Source organism: Loxodonta africana, chromosome 27 (genome assembly GCF_030014295.1).
Source record: "Loxodonta africana isolate mLoxAfr1 chromosome 27, mLoxAfr1.hap2, whole genome shotgun sequence".
NCBI lineage: Eukaryota > Metazoa > Chordata > Mammalia > Proboscidea > Elephantidae > Loxodonta > Loxodonta africana.
The window spans coordinates 18,624,296-18,643,691 of NC_087368.1; the positions used below are offsets into that span (position 1 = coordinate 18,624,296).

The 19,396-nt window shown below is 38.5% G+C and overlaps 1 protein-coding gene across 1 annotated transcript in view; it reads left to right on the top strand.

Annotated features, from left to right (window-relative positions):
* Positions 1-19,396, top strand: part of KCNH8 (potassium voltage-gated channel subfamily H member 8) — a 447,419-nt gene that overhangs the window by 269,421 nt on the left and 158,602 nt on the right. Inside the window, exon 7 of the mRNA XM_003415733.3 lies at positions 843-1,050. Within this exon, the coding sequence (XP_003415781.2) occupies positions 843-1,050 (208 nt within the window). The remainder of the gene's footprint in view (positions 1-842; positions 1,051-19,396) is intronic.

Sequence of the window (19,396 nt, forward strand, 5' to 3'; positions counted from 1 at the left end):
AAAAAAAAAACTTATGAATTAGGCCCTAATATCTGGAAAATACCCTCCTAACTCTAAGTCTACAGCTTTAATGCATGCACCAAATACATTAAAGGACCTGCGAGATTTTTCAGATTTTTTTTTTCCTTTCTATTTGATTTTAGTTCCCTAAGCATATTGTTTGATAGAGAGTTCCAAGTGTATCTGCTTCAGGCAAATGTTTTTCTCTGTTCATTGATAAAGTTCACTGATAATGTTAGAGGGAGGATAATATAGTCCATGAGACAGGTACTTACTTGTGAGCAGAACTTATTCAAATTTTATGTATCTAATTATAAAACAACAACAACAACTGTATATTTTACTTGTACATATAATCCGCCAGGCGCTCCTTGGAAACTCTACGGGGCAGTTCTACTCTGTCCTATAGGGTCGCTATGAGTCGGAATCGACTCAATGGCAGCAGGGTATATTACTTTTACTGACACTTCCTAGGATTTTCCTCACGTTATACAAATTCTTGTTAAAGCATCTCCCTTGCGTGGGGGGGGGGGTGGAATTGAAAGAAAGTAAAAGAACATCTTACGTTCAGTTGTGATACTATAATGTCTTTTGGTTGTGTATCAGAATATATAAAATTCTATGACATCGGACAGTAGAGAAAAAGAGGTAAATCATAGTTAAGAAAGGTTAATATTTGTCAAAGAAATGTAATTGTCTTAAAGAAGCAGTCATAGAAATGACCATAGTATTAGAATCATGATTGTACTTAATTTCAAGAATTTTCCAGAATGGCTAAACTGAATGCTGCGGTGTGAATTTAACTCATGAGCCAAGTTGTGCTGCTCTGATTCCTGCCACAGGTGTCCCTCGTCCATCTCCTAAAGACTGTCCGGCTGCTGCGTCTTTTGCGTCTCCTGCAGAAATTGGACCGTTATTCCCAACATAGCACAATCGTCCTGACTCTTCTCATGTCCATGTTTGCACTCCTTGCACACTGGATGGCATGTATCTGGTATGTCATTGGAAAAATGGAGAGGGAAGACAACAGACTTCTGAAGTGGGAAGTTGGTAAGGGCTTACATTTGTCACATTTTCCATTTTTAAGTTGAAAAGGAAGATTGTCTGGAATTTGAAGGAGATGAAAGATGAGTCTATAAATGTTTGCCCTCGGACTTTCAATTCGTCTCATCTTTCTTTTTATTTTTTATCTTTTGTTGTTGTTGTCCATGATACAAGTCATTTCTTTGGAGAAAGTTTTATGGGATGACCCTATTTTTTTTTTCCCCCCCAAGGAGTAATGGATTAAGCTTTCAGATTAAAGCAACTATTTAAAATGACTAGCAAGACTGTAGAAGTGTTCAGATGTTAATGTGTGGTTTTTATCTTGACATTTCCCAGTGTAAAGGTAGTAACAGTAAATCACTGGGCAACTGGCCTATGTCATATCATTGCAATGTTTTAAATCAGGGGCAAAAAATGATCATGTATATTTCAGGTTGTAAGTTAAGAGAAAATATATTCCTATCTTTTTTTTTTTCCTTTAAAAAATATGGAACTATCATTGACACAATTTCCAAATTTAGTGCACTTCTATAATATGTGGTGGTAGAAAGGACTGGATATTCAAAAGTATAATTTGTCGTATTTTGTGTCCCCATAATACATGGAGTTTAAGGCAGATTTTTTAAATGTTACATAATTCTACAGAGATGAATCTGAAACATGCTGCATGTGAACACATTTTAAACTTGTGCTAATCCCAGAAATTTAGAGAAAATGAAAAATCTCAAGGCTATGACCCTGTATCCTAAAATATTTGCATTCTTCTCACACTTTAGAGAATTATCATAATACCTTATACATATTTTTTTAAAAAAACTTATATAGGGTGTCTTTTTTCTTAATGTGACATTTCTACAAAAGAATCTTTTTCCTTAGTTTGTTAGTGGGCTAGGAAATTCTTCAATTCTCTTCAGCACCAAAAATCAATTTCGAACTTTTGGAAGAAACGTAGACCATTGCGCAAGGATGAAGCCACAAGAGACTCCCAAGAGAGAAAAGTTCTCCAACCAGCACTCAGTGGCATGATGCATTTCAGACATCCCTGGATTGGCTCTCTTAAATGCCCTTTTGTCATTGTAGGGCATTATACAAAGCCTTCAAAGGGCATCACTAGAAAATGAGCTGCAAACCTTAAGGAATCAGACTCCAGGGAATGAATTCCCTAAGTTCTTAAAAATGACCCTGTGCATCTCAGTTTTGCCCCTGAGCTACACAAAGCAACTGGTGTGCCCTGATAATTTTCGTCTCAGAACGGTTTTCTTATCTTCCCTATAAAAGCACTTTTTCTATGGCCTGCCTTTGGGCCCCAATTCTCACAAATGAGGGAACATAGCTACATATCTCAATTTTATCCCAAAGCTGTCTGAAGCAATGGATGTGTTCCAATAATTTTCATCTCAGAGTGGTTTTCATGTCTTCCTTATAAGAACACTTTTTCTGTGCCTTGCCTGTGGAGCTCGATTCTCAGAAATGAAGGAGAGACATATCTGCAGAATGAAAGTAAAAGTATCCTGGATAAAGAGTATAGGAGAGGAGAGGGAAAGAGGGAGGGAGGAAGGGAGAAGAATTTGTTAAAAGAAGGTTCAAGGTCAGTATTGTACTTGGAATAAAACTTTTTCAGTTCCTCAATATTGTTCCCCTTCCCATAACTCGGTTATGAAGTCTCCCTCATCACATACTCCTCTAGTGTTTCCGAATGGTATTCAGCGAATTACAGCATTAGATCCCTGCCCCTTGTTTTGAATCCATATTAAAATTCTGACTTGTGGTCAGCCACCTGATTCCTTTTTGGATCTGACCTAATTTCCATCAGGCCCCAGACCTATACACTCATATTAATTTGTAAGCCTTGTCTAGTCTGAGAGTCTCCAGATGGGGAAATTCAGCTTATTCACGCTCTCAAATTTAGTTATATGGGGAAAGCTTTTTGTCTCATTTCTAACATGCCAGTCCTGCTGCAGACATACAAACTAACTATCCAAACTGCTCAGCAAATATGCAGAGGTATTTATTTTCTAAGAAAAAAGAAACCAACCACTTGGGCTCCTCTGTTTTGCCCCCTTTCTAGGCCTGCTCTTGGTCCTGGTGTTATGGTTTAACGTAATGAGCAAGAGATTGTAGGTTGGAACTTAACAACACAGAGAGCATTGGCGTGATGCAATGGTGGGAAGAGTATTGTGCTGGTGGTCAGTAGACCTCTCCAGCCTCATGATTTCCAACATATTTTGTTCACCCATCTGGGCCTCAATTTCCTCTTTTATAGTATGAGAAAATTCACTATATAGCTTGTAAGCCCATTTCGGATTTCATGATTTATGAGTTTAATGGAAGAACATACCCAATATTGCTTACCGCGTACATACGTACTTTTTCTTATCATAGCTAAGTGCCCACATATGCCATCAGTATCAACCATCCAATGTCAACTGGTTCAAGAGAAATGGGTGAGTCAGGAAGTATATCCTATGATCAGGGCTTATCAACAAATGACATGCTTTTCTCAGCGTATTCGTTTCTTGTGGCTGCTGAAACTAATTACCACAAACATAGTGGTAATTCCTTAATCTTCCTTAAGGACGTTAGAGGTATTGCATAAGACAAGGAGCCCTGGTGGTGCAGTGGTTAAGAGCTCAGCAACTAACCGAAAGGACGGCAGTTCGAATCTACCAGCCATTCCTTGGAAACCCTATGTGGCAGTTCTGCCCTGTCCTATAGGGTGGCTATGAGTTGGAATTGACCCGATGGCAATGGGTAGTTTAAAACAACAGAGATTTATTCTCACAGTTCTGGAGGCCAGAAGGCCAAAATCAGTTTTGCTGAGCTGAAATCAAGGTGTTGTTATGAATGTGCTCCCTCTGGAGGCCTTTCCAGTTACCGTGGAGTAGATTCCAACTCATGGCAGCCCCATGTGTGTCCCAGTAGAACTGTGTTCCGTAGGGTTCTCAATGTCTGTGATCTTTTGGAAATAGATCACCAGTCCTGTCTTCCAAGGTGCCTCTGGGTGGACTTGAACTAACAACCTTTCACTTAGCAGCCAAGTGTGTTAACTGTTTGTACCACCCAGAGAGGCTATAAAAGGGAGTTTGTTTCTTGCCTCTTTCAGCTCCTCCAGGCTTTCCCCCCCACCCCCACGGTGGCCACAACACTCCAATCTGCTGACACATAGCCTTCTCTTTGTCTAATCTCCATCTGCTTTTCTCTTATAAAGACACTTGTGATGGCATTTAGGGCCCACTGGATAATCAAGGATAATCTCGTCTCAAATCCTCAGTTTAGGACATCTGTGAAAACTTTGCCATCTATGGGAACATTTACAGGTTCCAGAGATGAGGACCTGGTATCTTTGAGTGGCCATTATTCAGCCTACTGCACTGTTATGATCAAAGTAGCTGAACATTTATCTTTAGAGAATTAGATTTCCTGTCCAAACACTTCTTAGGAGATTATTAGGAAGGTTGTTAGGTACCATTGAGCTGGTTCTGACTCATAGTGACCCTATGTACAACAGAACAAAACACAGCCCAGTTCTGTGCCATCCTCACAATTGTTATGCTGAAGCCCATTGTTGCAGCCACTGTGTCAATCCATCTCGTTGAGGGTCTTTCCTCTTTTTTGCTGACCCTCTACTGTACCGAGCATGATGTCCTTCTTTAAGGACTGATCCCTCTGGATAACATGTCTGAAGTATGTGAGACGTAGTCTCTCCATCCTTGCTTCTAAGGAACATTCTGGTTGTATTTCTTCCAAGACAGATTTGTTCGTTCTTTTGTCTGTCCATGGTATATTAAGTATTCTTTTCCAACACCACCTTCTTCCTAGCCTGTCTCAGTCTGGAAGCTCAGCAGAAACCTGTTTGCCATGGGTGACTTTGCTGATATTTGAATACTGGTGGCATAGCTTCTAGCATCACAGCAACATGAAAGTCCCCACAGTACGACAAACTGACACGTAGGAGATTAAAAAAAAAAAAAAAAAAAATTTTTTTTTTTTTTTTTTTTAGGAAGGTAAAAAAATTATGTCTGTAAACGTTGGGTGTATGGGCTTGGATACTTGGACCTTCCCATCCTCTAAAATTACTTGCATCATTTGCTCCTTTAAAACATTCTCCAGCTGAGATTTGGACACAAATTAAAAAATTATGACCTTCTCTACCTAATTTTATAATGGAGCATCTGGAAGTCTAGGCTAATTTAGTTTTTACTATGTAATTTGCCCACTAATAATCAGTTTTACCTTTTTTGGTGCAACCGTCATGAATCAACAAAGTCATCATACAAATAAAATTTGGTTAGAGTACAAGCTGCCCTTTATCTTTGGGGAGAACAGTAGATGTATAGAACAGATTCATCTTCCTGAGGGATAGAATGGAGCTCCTTCTCTAATCATTGTTAATTGCCCTGAAATGTAATGAATTTTTCTTTTTCCTTTTGTCCTTGGCAAACCCAGCACTTACAGCTAGAGAGTGCCAACATTCTGCATTAGACCAAATCAAAGTTAATCTTTAAAAAAAACATGACAGTGTAACTTCTTTATAAGATATTTGTAATTGGAAGGTTTGATACTTGTAGACTCATATCAGAGGCTGGTTATGAACTGATTTACCTTGTGTTAGGTTTTACTTCATATTGGTATGCATTCATAAGCCATATTTTAAGGAATTTAGATATTTTGCTTTTTTTTTTTTTTCCATGGAATTTTAGACCTGGGAGGATTTTAAACCAACTCTGATTCTATGGAGAGATATCTGGCTCTAGGTTATGCAGTCTCCGTGATGGAAGGGGTTGCTGTCTATTATGTCCACTGCTGTATCTTCACTGTGTAGTACAGTTCCTGGCACATAGCAAGTGTGAAAAAAATCTGTATTGAATGAATCAATCTTCAAGGTCATTCAGTTATTAAATGGCAGACATAGGATGAGAACCTAGCTTCCCTAATTTCTTATCTATAAACCCTTCTAATGATTTTGAAAATTATGACATCATAGGGAATGCTATTTAGCAAACTCTTTGCAGCTAGGAAGATTGAGAGGAGAGGAAGAAACTGGGTAATCACTTAAGGTTTGGTCATTCATCCAAAAAAGTTTTTTTGAGAACCCATTGGGTGTTTGGCACTGGAGCTACCAAAGCAAATAAGATGCTTCATGTCATGGAGCTTAAACTCTAGTGGGTGGAACAGACAAATAATTCAATGGACATATTGCAGTATGATAAATTCTGTTATAGGAATACACATAGAGAAGTGGCAGCTAAACCTAACTAGATTATCAGCAAAGGCTTTTCAAAGCTGAGCTGAGTTTTAAAGGATGGTTAGGATTAGTCTATATAGATGCCTGGGAAAGGGCACGTGATGGAGGGAGATGACTATATTAAGCAGTTCACTAGAATGTGTGTGGGGATGGTAAAGTGATGAGGCTAAGGAGCTAGGTAGGCAGGAACCAACTCATCAAAGACTTTTCACGCTAACCTTTAGAGTTTGGACTTCATCCTAAGCCTACCGAAGCCGTAAATTTCTCTATTGAGCAATGATCCTTTAAATAAAGAATATTAGGAAACAGGAAGAGGTGTTTCTCTGTGCATTATTTTCAATATCTGTAAAATAACAGTAAGAATAGTGCCTGCCTCATTGGGGTTGCCAGTATTAGGCAGCATACGTGAAGCATTTAGCACTGTGCCTGGCACCTAGTAACTGCTTGATAAATATTAGCTGTTATACCCATCATTATCACTTTATTATAGCAATTGCTACTAATGAAAGAAAGGACCATGCGCTGTGACTTGTGACTACTTAACATTTTATGTGGGAAGGCCATTAAGAACTGGCTTTAAAAAGTGTTGCCCTCAGGATTTAGTTGTATTGCTGGACAACAAATTCTATGCTTTTGAATATTCTCAAAATAACTTATTTGATCAAACTTGCTATTTGAAAGTCAGCCTCTGAAAAGTTAGTAATTTTCCTATAGGTCAAAATCGACTCGATGGCAATGGGTTTGGTTTGGCAAGGGGTTCACAATTACACACACACAGCTTTTCCTAATAAGGCTAATGTAGGAGACAGACCCAACATCTGCCTTCAAGCTTGTTGGGAAATATCAAACTTTTATGAAATTTAGACATGGTGTTCCAAGATCAAGATTTAATACTGTATTAAAAAGGCATATCACAACAGAGTCTAACTATGCTTTTTAAATTTTAATTTTTGTCTGACTGCAAAGCACTGTTTCAGAATGATCACTTTTGGGGGCCTTTGTTTTTTATAAGAGGACTTCAGTAAATACCCAGCTAGAAATGTGTGAGAAAATCTTACCTATTTCCTTATATTTCAGTTAACGTTGTTAGGTGCTGTTGAATTAGTTCAGACTCGTAGCCACTCTGTGTACAACAGAGTGAAACACCGCCTGGTCCTCAGCCATCCTCACAATCATTGTTATGCTTGAGTTCATTGTTGCAGCCACTGTGTCAGTCCATCTTGCTGAGGGTCTTTCCTCTTTTTTGCTGACCCTCCACTTTACCAAGCATGCTATCCTTCTCCAGGGACTGGTCAATTAATGTAAGGATATATTATTTTAATTATTATCACTTTTAAGGTTCAATTAATGGTAGCAGTAAGGTTCAATTAACAGCATTCAGTCAGTGCTTGAAGACCTTTATTAGGATCCTCCATGGAATATAACAGGTCAGATTTTAAACTGGAAAGATTTAGGTTTGACTTCTGCTTCGGGTATTTACTAGGCATGTGGTTTTGGCCAAGATGACCTTAGCTTCCTCATCTATAAAATGGGTGTGGTAGTGTCAACTCTCCTAGGCTTTTTGAGGGTTAGAGGTACTCAAGGTGGTATACCAAACATAGTGTCTGATACATTCTATGTTCTTGTAACTGTTCACTGCCGCCATCGCCACCACCACTACCTCTGCTTCTATTACAGATTGGTGTCAATCTCAAATGGCAGCCCCTTGCTCAGACTTACCTCAGTGAGTTATATGGAATTTAAAGAGCACTATTATGGAAGTCTAGTCAAAGAGGTCCTATTTCCTAGGTCATGCTTCTTGATTGCAAGCAAAACCAGAAAAGGAATTCATTAACAGGATGTGCAGACTCACAGAATGGGAAGAAGGGTAGAGAATAAGACTTGGGAAAGGAACCAAGGCAGCTCCAGATGCCCAAGTACAGGAAGCACAGTTGCTGCCATTTTGCAAAGATGGCGTGGACATGTCGCTGCCATTGTAGCTGCTATGAGTCCTGACCTTCCTTTCATCTCAAATTCATAGTCCTTAAATGGAGAATCCACCTTAAGTCACATGGTCAGACGCTGACTGCCAGGGCAAGGAGAGCCTCTCTCACTTTACACTCCCATGGTGGGACATGGGACCCTGCATCTTCCCATGACAGTGTGCAACGGAGAATTCCCCCTCCAAATAGGATATTAGCTGCCCCCACGCCCCCCCCAAAAAGAAAAAAAAAAACAGGTAAATGTCTAACACTAACATCTTTACATTTAAAAATAAGTGCAGGAAAATGTATAAAACATTATTTCTATGAGTGAATCATCATACTCTTCACAGACATCATCATATCCCATAAAAAATCATATCCCATAGAATTAGCTAAAATATGGGAATATGGTAATTTTGAATATTCTGCTCACTATAAAACAGCCTGTGCTCATTATGGAGCCCTGGTGGCTCAGTGGCTAAGAGCTCTGCTGCTAACCAAAAGGTCTGCAGTTCATTAGCCACTCCTTGGGAACCGTAGGGGACAGTTCTGCTCTGTCCTGTAGGGTCACCATGAGTTGGAATTGACTGAAGGGCAACAGGGTTTTTGTTCTTATGCTCCTTATGCTTTATGTAAGCTTAGCAGTAGAATTCTACTTGCCAAGCTTTGCTTCCTCAGCTAGATCACATCTCTGTCAGTAGCTTACTTTTGTAGCTAAAATGTTACCTTACATTCTCTCTGGAAGCTGTCTCTACTTCTAAGGCCATGACACACTGAACTTTAAAATAAATGATCTGCTTCAAGGGTTAGAGATGAAAGTATTTTGTAGCAGTGAGAAGCTCTTTTATCTCTTAATCCTTTGGCGGGAGTATGCTTAGCTACTGCAGATACCTAAAATTGTACCTGCATCAGTGGCTTTAAAAAAAAAAAAAGACAAAGCTCAGGAATCTAGAATGGGAAAAAAGGATTAAGTCCAACATCATTTTTAAATTTCCATTGACAATTTTAATCCCTAATCTCCTGATCCTCGTTGGATAAAACATCATAAAAGCTGATTGATTTCAAGGCCTTTCTAGTTATTAACTGCTTAGCATTTACAAGCTTCATGTAAGGAAAAAATGCCCAGGCTTATGATATTATGAACTGGTTATTTTAATAACTGCATCAAATTTCCCTCAAGAAGGTAGAATTTACTAGCACTGCACTTCTTCAGGTTCTATAAAAAGTGTTATAGAGTATTTTCTAGATAACCCTTACCTGTAGGTTCTCATCCTTGGGAATATATGAAATAAGGCAAGGAAAAAAAAAAAAGCCTAAATTTAAGGTTTTCATCTGGTAAAACGGTCCCAAATTAGAGACTCTTAAAAGGTGGTTTTTTGTTGTTGTTTATCTTTTCTTTACCAGGGCCTTTTAAATTTTAAGGTGCATAAGAATTTTCTGGGGATCTCGTTAAAATACAGATTCTAATTCCGTAGGTCTGGGGTGTGGCCTGAGACACTGCATTTTTAACAGCTTGCAGGTTTTGCTGATGCCCCTGGACCCTGTACCACACTTTGAGTAGCAAGGTTTTTAAAAAACCTTGGAACTTTGGGAGAATTTAATTCTCCCCAGCTAAAAACAGTGCAAACCAGCTACACTCCAGTTCTTCCTCTTCTTTCCTAGTCTTTCTCAATATTTATCACATCGGCGAAGTTATTTGGACATAGCTGTTCCTCACGGATCAAGGAGGTCCATTAAGAGGGAATTAACCTTAGAGCTGAAGCAACACAATATAGCACTTAAAATTTCATCATTAGAAACAATTTATATTACTGTTAGTTCTGGGAAACTAAAATCAAATCCCCATCAGCTTTAAAAGAGTGGCTAATTATCTTACTTAACAAAGACATCAAGAAACCAGAAAACATTTCCCTGTTTTAGGGACAAGTTTCCCCTCTTTTGTCAGAAAGAACAAACAAATTATTTCTAAAACCCAGGCTTCCTTTATATTTTATTTCTGAGTGTAATCATAAACATTGCTTATTGTAAAAATTTGAGAATAAAGTAGATATGACTGTCCAGTTAGGAGGTTAAATGATCTCTGCGGTCTTAAGCATGTGTTTAAAAATTATTTGGACACTTGGAGACCAAGCAACACACAAATTAGCTTTCAATTGCATAACGGTCTCTATTCTCTGAAAGGGACCTTCTGGGTTTCAGATAGCAGGTTGGGAGTTGAGATAGATGATCACTAGTTGCCAAGATCACTCACTAGGAGAAAACATTCACAGCAAGAAAACAGTGAAGTTGCAATATACTCAAAATATCTTTCCACCAGAGTTTTCACATGTGTTCATACCAAGCAGATGCTCCGAGCAACAGAAGTTTCTGTTGTCATATAAGTCTGAGAAATGCAACACTCCGTCCCACCTTTTGAGGACTAACAAGGAATATTAGCATAGCATAAACTCAGAGAAATCCCAAAGAAACTGATTAAATTTTATTTAACCCAGTGCCACATGTATCAGCTTTACCTTGGAACCCTATATTTTTACAATGCACAATGTTCTATTAACATTCTATGGCTCTAGAGTTCTGAAGAACATACCTTAGGAAAAGTTACTAGACTCAATATCACAGTTGGAAGAAGAATGATTTTAATCTTTGTAAAAATGCTACATGTATCATCTCACAGTTGCTCTAGGAGAATAAGCCAAGTGTTCTCATCTCTACAATGGAGATAATACAAAATGCCTAACTTGGAGAGTCATTGGTGAGCTTAAATAATGTATGAAAAAGCAGTTTGCAAATTGAAAAGTGCTATGGAATTATGAGGTATTCATTACTGTTGTGTTATAGTTAATACACACACAAACACACACCGACAAGTATATATGTGTAAGTATGTGTTTCTTGGTAGATAGGTGGACGGATAGACACACACACACACACACACACACATATATATGCAGTGAAACCTGTGAGAGCCGGAACTCAACAGGACTGCATTGTTTTTCTGGGTCTTGCAAGTTTTCCACCTTTGACTGGATGTAGTCTTACCGCTTTTCTGTTACTTGTTTTAGTGGGAAATACTTGAGTTTTCTTTCTCTGACAGGTTTCCGCCTTAGGCAGGCTCTGACTTTCATGGGTTTTACTGTATATGTACATACTTTATACCACAAAATCCTGTCTTTGTGTTCTCCTCATGATACTGATCTCGATGTATATAGAGAGCCCTTGCACAATCCATGTATTTCAGTGAATAAACGCAGGAATGAATGAGTGGACCACAAACAGAAGCTTCTGCACCATCTTGGTCACATCATCCTGTTCAGATCAAAAGAGAAAGAAATTCAGAAATCATTACTCTCTTCTGTGTTGGGAAGTAAGTTACCCTGAGTCTATACTTCATGATAGTATCTCATCATTTTATGCTATCATAGACCAACATTTTTATTGCCCAGTTGGTTAAAACTGGATCACCATGAAGTCTAGACAACAGACTCACAGGACATTCAAAGGCAGGATTCTGCCCCTTTTAAATACGTTGACTATCCAAATTCTGAATTCCCCCGGATTTCAGACAGGAGCAGGAACGGTTTTTCTCTCTCCTGGGAGACCTTACAGTACCTGACGTTCATTAATATAAGTACGGATACTGTTGAGTGTTGGTGAGTATCATCTATTAACCACATACTGGTTTATGATATATAAAACTGAAGGATTGTCTCCATTGCTCTTGTCCTTTTTAAACTCTATATCTGACTTTCGATGCAATAATCAATTTGTAATCTGTAGTCTACTTGTATCAGGTCCCTTAATAACAACATGAAAACAATTGCTCCTTCTCTGCTGTTTTTCCCCCAAGAATGAATTATTTATTACTTGTTTTTCACTCTGCTAATTTAAATTGGTGGTAAATTTATGTACATATAATGATTCCTCTGTTTTGGGATAATTACAGAACAAACTTTAGCTTTTATCCCAGTCAAGGATGAACACATTGCAAAGTTAGAAATCTCTAGCCTGTTTATAATTTTATTGTGAAAAAAAATTTACTAAATTAATATGACTATCTGCATGAACTCTGGATATCAGTACTAAGTGTCTCCCTGATTTAATATGTAAAGTGGGACATTTCAAAGTGCTTATAAAATAGCTCAGTTTTTTGTTCCCTCACACTGATTTTTGTTTACTCTAATTTTATTTATTTATGTATTTTTGCATTTTTCAAAATTGTGCTTTAAGTGAAAGTTTGCAAATCAAGTCAGTCTCTCATACGAAAATTTATATACACTTTGCTATTTTTTTATATACTCCTAGTTGCTCTCCCCGTAGTCAGACAGTACACTCCTTCTCTCCACCCTGTATTCCCGTGTCCATTCAGCCAGTTTCTGTCCCCCTCTGCCTTCTCATCTCCCCTCCAAACAGGAGCTGCCCACATAGCCTCATGTGTCTACTTGAGCCAAGAAACTCCCTCCTCACCAGTATCATTTTCTGTCTTATCGTCCAGTCCAATCCCTGTCTGAAGAGTTGGCTTTGGGAATGGTTCCAGTCTTGGGTTAGCAGAAAGCCCAGGGACCATGACCTCTGGGGTCCCTCCAGTCTCAGTCAGACCATTAAGTCTGGTTTTTTTATGAGAATTTGAGGTCTGCATCCTACTGCTCTTCTGCACCATCAGGGATTCTCTGTCATCACAATGACTTTTTTAATTGAAACAAACAATTTAGAGAAGCAAATATACCACAAGGTCATAGTCCTAAAGCAAAGAAGAGTAAACCAGCTAATACTTTATGACTGAAGCTAATTTTCTCTCGTGAAGATACTGGCCAGGACTGTACTTCAATAGTGTACCAAGTATATATTGTATACTAACCTCCATGTAATATCTCCTATGCTATTTAAATATTTAAATCTTAGAAGGCTTAGTCCTCACTTAGTGACTTGGAATTTATGAGATGTTGCAACAAATCAGCCAATTACTGATGTGTTTTAAATTTCTTGCTATGTAGTAGCATAAGCTGTGGGTTCTACTTTACAGGACTTTAATTTTGCCAGGAAGAGTCCTCTTCTCTAGAGTCATTTCTACCCTTCTTCACATCCAATTCTGTTCCTTTTTCTGTATTTTCTGTCTCAGTAGATGATCCAAACATCCTTCCACCTTCTAGCTAGTGATAAGTTTGGTGGCAGTGCTTGCTCTTACTGAATTCCTAAATCCCGCCAAAAAGGTGCTTCTTATGTCATTTTGGCCTGTCAGCCCTGGGAGGACTCTCTTGGCTCTTAAACAGCTTGGGCCCTGCCCTGACCCTAGACTTTGGCAAGAGGGTCTTCTTTGAGTATGGTCTCCAAAGAGTCTTTGTATTGAGGCCGTAATTTGCTGACCATTCATTGGCTTCCTGTGCTCCAGCTAAGGGATCCTATGGCTTTACTTATTGAAAATCTTCCTCGCTTTGGCCTCTTACTTTCTATCCATTGGCTTATCCTGAGTTGTGTGATTGTTAAGATCAGGGACAGTAATATATTTCTGGCTCAAAAAAAATTAAAAAACCAAACTCATTGCCATCGAGTCGATTCTGACTCGTAGTGACCTCCACCTGAGCACACCCAATCTTGCCTGATCTCATAAGCTAAGCAGTGTCGGATTTGGTTAGTACTTGAATGGGAGACCACCTGGGAATACTGGGTGCTGTAGGTAGTTGGAAACCCTAGTGGCATAGTGGTTAAGTGCTATGGCTGTTAACCACAATGTCAGCAGTTCAAATCCACTAGGTGCTCCTTGGAAACCCTATGAGGTAGTTCTTCTCTGTCCTATAGGGTCGCTTTGGGTATGAATTTTGGCTCAGGGAGTACCAAATTCTTATTATAAAATGAGCTCAGGGTTGAAGACATGTCTCTTGACAGGGAACATGAATTTCAGGGTGACCCAAAAGATAGAGTGGACGTAAAGAAGAGCAAAGACCTTTACTTCTTATGGTCAGGAGAGCTTGATATACCAGTTTGAGGCTTGGATATAATTTTATATATATATATATATATATTTTTTTTTTTTTCCTAGATGCCTAACTCGTTTCCCAGGGCCATTTATTGAATAATCCATTTATTCCTACTAATTAAATATGGCATTTTAGTCAAAATTATGATGAATACTTTTATGGTCATTACTAGGCTTCATTTTTCTTCCATTGACAGTATAATTTTATGTCAATATCATGGAGGTTTAATTATTGTACTTTTTAAATTTTAGTGCAACAGATAGAAATGGGCCATTCTAGCCTGTTTAATCATTTAGATTAATATTACAAAAAGTTTACCACGCTTCTAAGTGAGGATGGCAAGATTTCACCTCATGTACTCTGGACAGAAGGAATCGGTCCCTGGAGAAGGACATCAGGCTTGGTAAAGTAGAGGGTCAGCAAAAAAGAGGAAGACCCTCAATGAGATGGATTGACACAGTGGCTACGACAGTGGGCTCAAGCATAGCAAAGATTGTGAAGATGGCACAGGACCAGGCAGTGTTTCATTCTGTTATACATAATGTCACTATGAGTCAGAACTGACTTGACAGCACCTGACAACGCAACAACAACAAGAAATCCAAACAGGGTTTTAATTGGAGGTAATTTTAGAAAATAATTTGGGGAAATTAGTATTTTACAACTTAGAGAGATTTTTTGCATCTAGGGCTATGGTATTTAATATCCATCTTTTGAAAATGTTCTTTTATATAGCTAAGTGAAATCATAGTTTCCTTCATACAGGTTGCATTTATTTCTTATCAAGTTTATTTCTAAGTATTATATATTTTTGTGATTATGTGAAGAGGATTTGTTTTCTGTTAATTTTGCTTTGTTTATTGTTCACATGAGAAAATATATTGACTTTTTAAGGTAATTTTTTTTTTAATAATATGGTGGTTTTTTGGAGCCAGTGGTATAGTGGTTAAGAGCTCAGCTGCTAACCAAAAGATCCACAGTTCGAATCCACCAGCCACTCCTTGAAAACACTGTGGGGCAGTTCTGCTCTATCCTATAGGGTTACTGTGAGTCGGAACTGACTCGATGGCACCTAACAACAACGTTTGATAGTACAAGCCGGAACCGACTCGACGGCATCTAACAACAATGCAATATTTGATATGTTTTCATTAATTCCTTTGAGATTTTTAAGAAGACAAATATAATATACAGATACTAATAAATTTCTTTCTGACATCTAAGTTGATAATTTTTTGAGCTATTGGCTTGAGAGAAATATTTTATTAAATATATACTCCAACATTACTAAGCGATTTTACTGAAAAGATATTTTGTAGATCACCAGTGGACATCATTATCGACTCTTGGCTTCCACAGAGTCACACAGAACTTTATATGATAATCCTCATAAATATATTACATAAGAAAATATAACCCATTGCCGTAGAGTCAATTCCAACTCATAGTGACCCTGTATAACAGAGCAGAGCTGCCCCATAGGGTTTCCAAGGAGTGGCTGCTGGATTTGAACTGCTGACATTTTGGTTAGCAGCTCAGCCCTTATCCACTGTACCATCAGGGCTCCTAAGAAAATGTATAATAAAATAATTCTTAGCCTAGAAGTTAGGGATCATCTGTACTAACCACAATGCTAATTAACCGTATGACCTAGAAAATTTTATCAAACCATCTTTGTCCCAGTTATCTCTTAAGATGAGAATCTTGACTGATTCTTACTGATTCTCATCCTTTCTTAAATCATAAGCCCTTTTGAAAAACAAATGGAAGCTATAGAACTGCCCTGCTGATGAACTAATATATTCATATATAAATAATATTCTCCATAAAATTACACGTAATTTATATATCTCCAGATGTTTTCTCATATACTCCCAGTAAACAAAACGTCCTTGAGCTAGATGATTGCTAGGGTTATTTTCTACTTGAACAATATTGGGTTATGTTACTTTTAAGAAAACTGACTTTCCACAACTGAGTCTTTCCGTTGATGTTGTTGGTAGGTGCTGTCAAGTCAGTTCCAACTCATAATGACCCTATGTACAACAGAATGATACACTCCTGGTCCTGTGCCATCCTTGCAATTGTTGTGCTTGAGCCCATTGGTGCAGCCACTGTGTCGGTCTATCTCTTTGAGGGTCTTCCTCTTTTTCACTGACATTCTGCTTTACCAAGCATGAGGTCTTTCTCCACGGACTGTCCCTCCTGATAAAACGTCCAAAGTCTGTGAGACATAGTCTCAGCATCCTTGCTACTAAGGAGCATTCTGGCTGTACTTCTTCCAAGACAGATTTGCTTGTTCTGCTGGCAGTCCATTCAGTATTCTTCGTCAACATCACAATTCAAAGGTGTCAGTTCTTCTTTGTCTTCCTTATTCATTGTCCAGCTTTCGCATGCATATGAGGGCACTGAAAATACCATGGCTTGGGTCAGGCATACTTTAGTCCTCAGGGTGACATCTTTGCTTTTTAACACTTTAAAGAGATCTCTTGCAACCGATTTGCCCAAGGCAATGCGTCTTTTGATTTCTTGACTGCTGCTTCCATGGGTGTTGATTGTGGATCCAAGTAAAATGAAATCCTTGACAACTTCAATCTTTTCTCTGTTAATTACGATGTTCCTTATTGGTCCAGTTGTGAGGATTTTTGTTTTCTTTATGTTGCCATGTAATCCATACTGAAGGCTGTGGTCTTTGATCTTCATCAGTAAGTGCTTCATCTTCACTTTCAGCAGGAAGGTTGTGTCATCTGCATATTGCAGGTTGTTAATGATTCTTTCTCCATCCTGATGCCCTGTTCTTCTTCATATCGTCCAGCTTCTCAGATTATTTACTCAGCGTACAGATTTAATAAGTATGGTGAAAGGATACAACCCTGACACACACCTCTTCTGACTTTAAACCACGCAGTAACCCCTTATTCTGTTCAAATGACTGCCTCTTGGTCTATATGCAGGTTCCTCATGAGCACAATTAAGTATTCTGTAATTCCCATTGTTCCCAATGTTATCTATAATTTGTTATGATCCACGCAGTTGAATACATTTGCATTATCAACAAATCACAGGTAAACGTCTTTCTGGTATTCTCTGCTTTCAGCCAGGGTCCTTCTGGCATCGGTAGTGATACCCCTGGTTCCATGTCTTCTAAATCTGGCTTGAATTTCTGGCAGTGCCCTGTTGATAGATTGTTTCAGCTGCTTTTGAATGATCTTCAGCAATATTTTACTTATATGTGATATTAATGATAATTGTCAGATAATTTCTGCATTCAGTTGGATCACCTTTCTTGGGAATAGGCATAAATATGGATCTCTTCCAGTTGGTTGGCCAAATAGTTTTCTTCCAAATTTCCTGGCATAGACAAGCGAGCACGTTCAGTGCTGCATCCATTTCTGAAACATCTCAATTGATATTCCATCAATTCCTGGAGCCTTGTTTTTTGCCAATGTCTTAAGTGCACCTTCATCATCTTCCTTCAGTACTATCAGTTCCTGATCATGTGCTAGCTCCTGAAATGGTTCACTGTCAAGCAGTTCTTTTTGGCATAGTGCCTCTGTGTATTCCTTCCACCTTCTTTTGATGCTTCCTCTGTCATGTAATATTTTCCCCATAGAATCCTTCACTATTGCAACTCGAGGCTTGAATTTTTCTTCAGTTTTTTAGCTTGAGAAATGCTGAACGTGTCGTTCACTTTTGGTTTTCTAACACCAGGTCTTTACACATGTCATTATAATACTTCACTTCATCTTCTCGAGTTACCCTTTGAAATCTTCTGTTCAGCTCTTTTACTTCATTTCTTCCTTTCAATTTAGCTTCTCGAAGTTCAAGAGCAAGTTTGAGAGCCTCTTCTGACATTCATTTTAGTCTTTTCTTTCCTGTCTTTTTAATGAGTTTTTACTTTCTACATGCGTGATGTCATCCCACAACTTGTCTGGTCTTTAGTCATTAGTGTTCAGTGCATCAAATCTATTCTTGATGTGGTCTCTAAATTCAGGTGGGATATACTCAAGATCATATTTTGGCTCTTGCGGACTTGTTCTAATTTTCTTCAGTTTCAACTTAAACTTGCGTATGAGCAATGAATGGTCTGTTCTGCGTTTGGCCCTGGCCTTGTTCTGGCTGATGATATTTTCCATCGTCTCTTTCCACAGATGTAGTCGATTTGATTCCTGTGTATTCCATCTGGTGAGGTCCATGTGTATAGTTGCTGTTTATGTTGTTGAAAAAAGGTATTTGCAATGAAGAAGTTGTTGGTCTTGCAAAATTCTATCATGCTAACTTCTGCATCGTTTCTATCACCAAGGCCATATTTTTCCAACTACTGATCCTTCTTTGTTTCCAACTTTTGCATTCCAATCACTAGTAATTATCAGTGCATATTGATTGCATGTTCGATCAATTTCAGACTGCAGAAGTTGGTAAAAATCTTTAATTTCATCATCTTTGGCCTTAATGGTTGGTGTGTAAATTTGAATAATAGCTGTATTAACTGGTCTTCCTTGTAGGCATATGGATGTTACGCTAACACTGACAGCGTTGTAGTTTAGGATAGATCTTGAAATATTCTTTTTGATTATGAGCACAACGTCATTCCTCTTCAAACTGTCATTCCCAACATAGTAGATCATATGATTGTCTGATTCAAAATGGCCAGTAGCAGCCTATTTAAGCTTTCTCATGCATAGGATATCAACGTTTATGTGTTCCATTTAATTTTTGACAATTTCCAATTTTCTCAGATTCATACTTTGTACATTTCCTGTTTCAATTATTAATGGGTATTTGCAACTGTTTCTTCTCATCTTGAGTCTTGTCACATCAGCAAATGAAGGTTCCAAAAGCGTGACTCCACCCAAGTCATTAAGGTCAACTCTACTTTGAGGAGGCAGCTCTTCCCCAGTTGTCTTTTGAGTTCCTTCCACCTTGAGGGCCTCATCTTCTGGCACCATATCAGACAGTGTTCTACTGCAATTCATAAGGTTTTCACTGGCTAATTCTTTTCAGAAGTAGACCGCTGGGTTCTTCTTCCTAGTCGGTCTCAGCCTAGAAGCTCAGCTGAAACCTGTCTGCCATGGGTGACCCCACAATACCAGTGGCATAACTTCCAGCATCACAGCAACAAGCAAGCCCCCACGGTATGACAAACTGACAGACAAGTTTTAAGCCAGTAA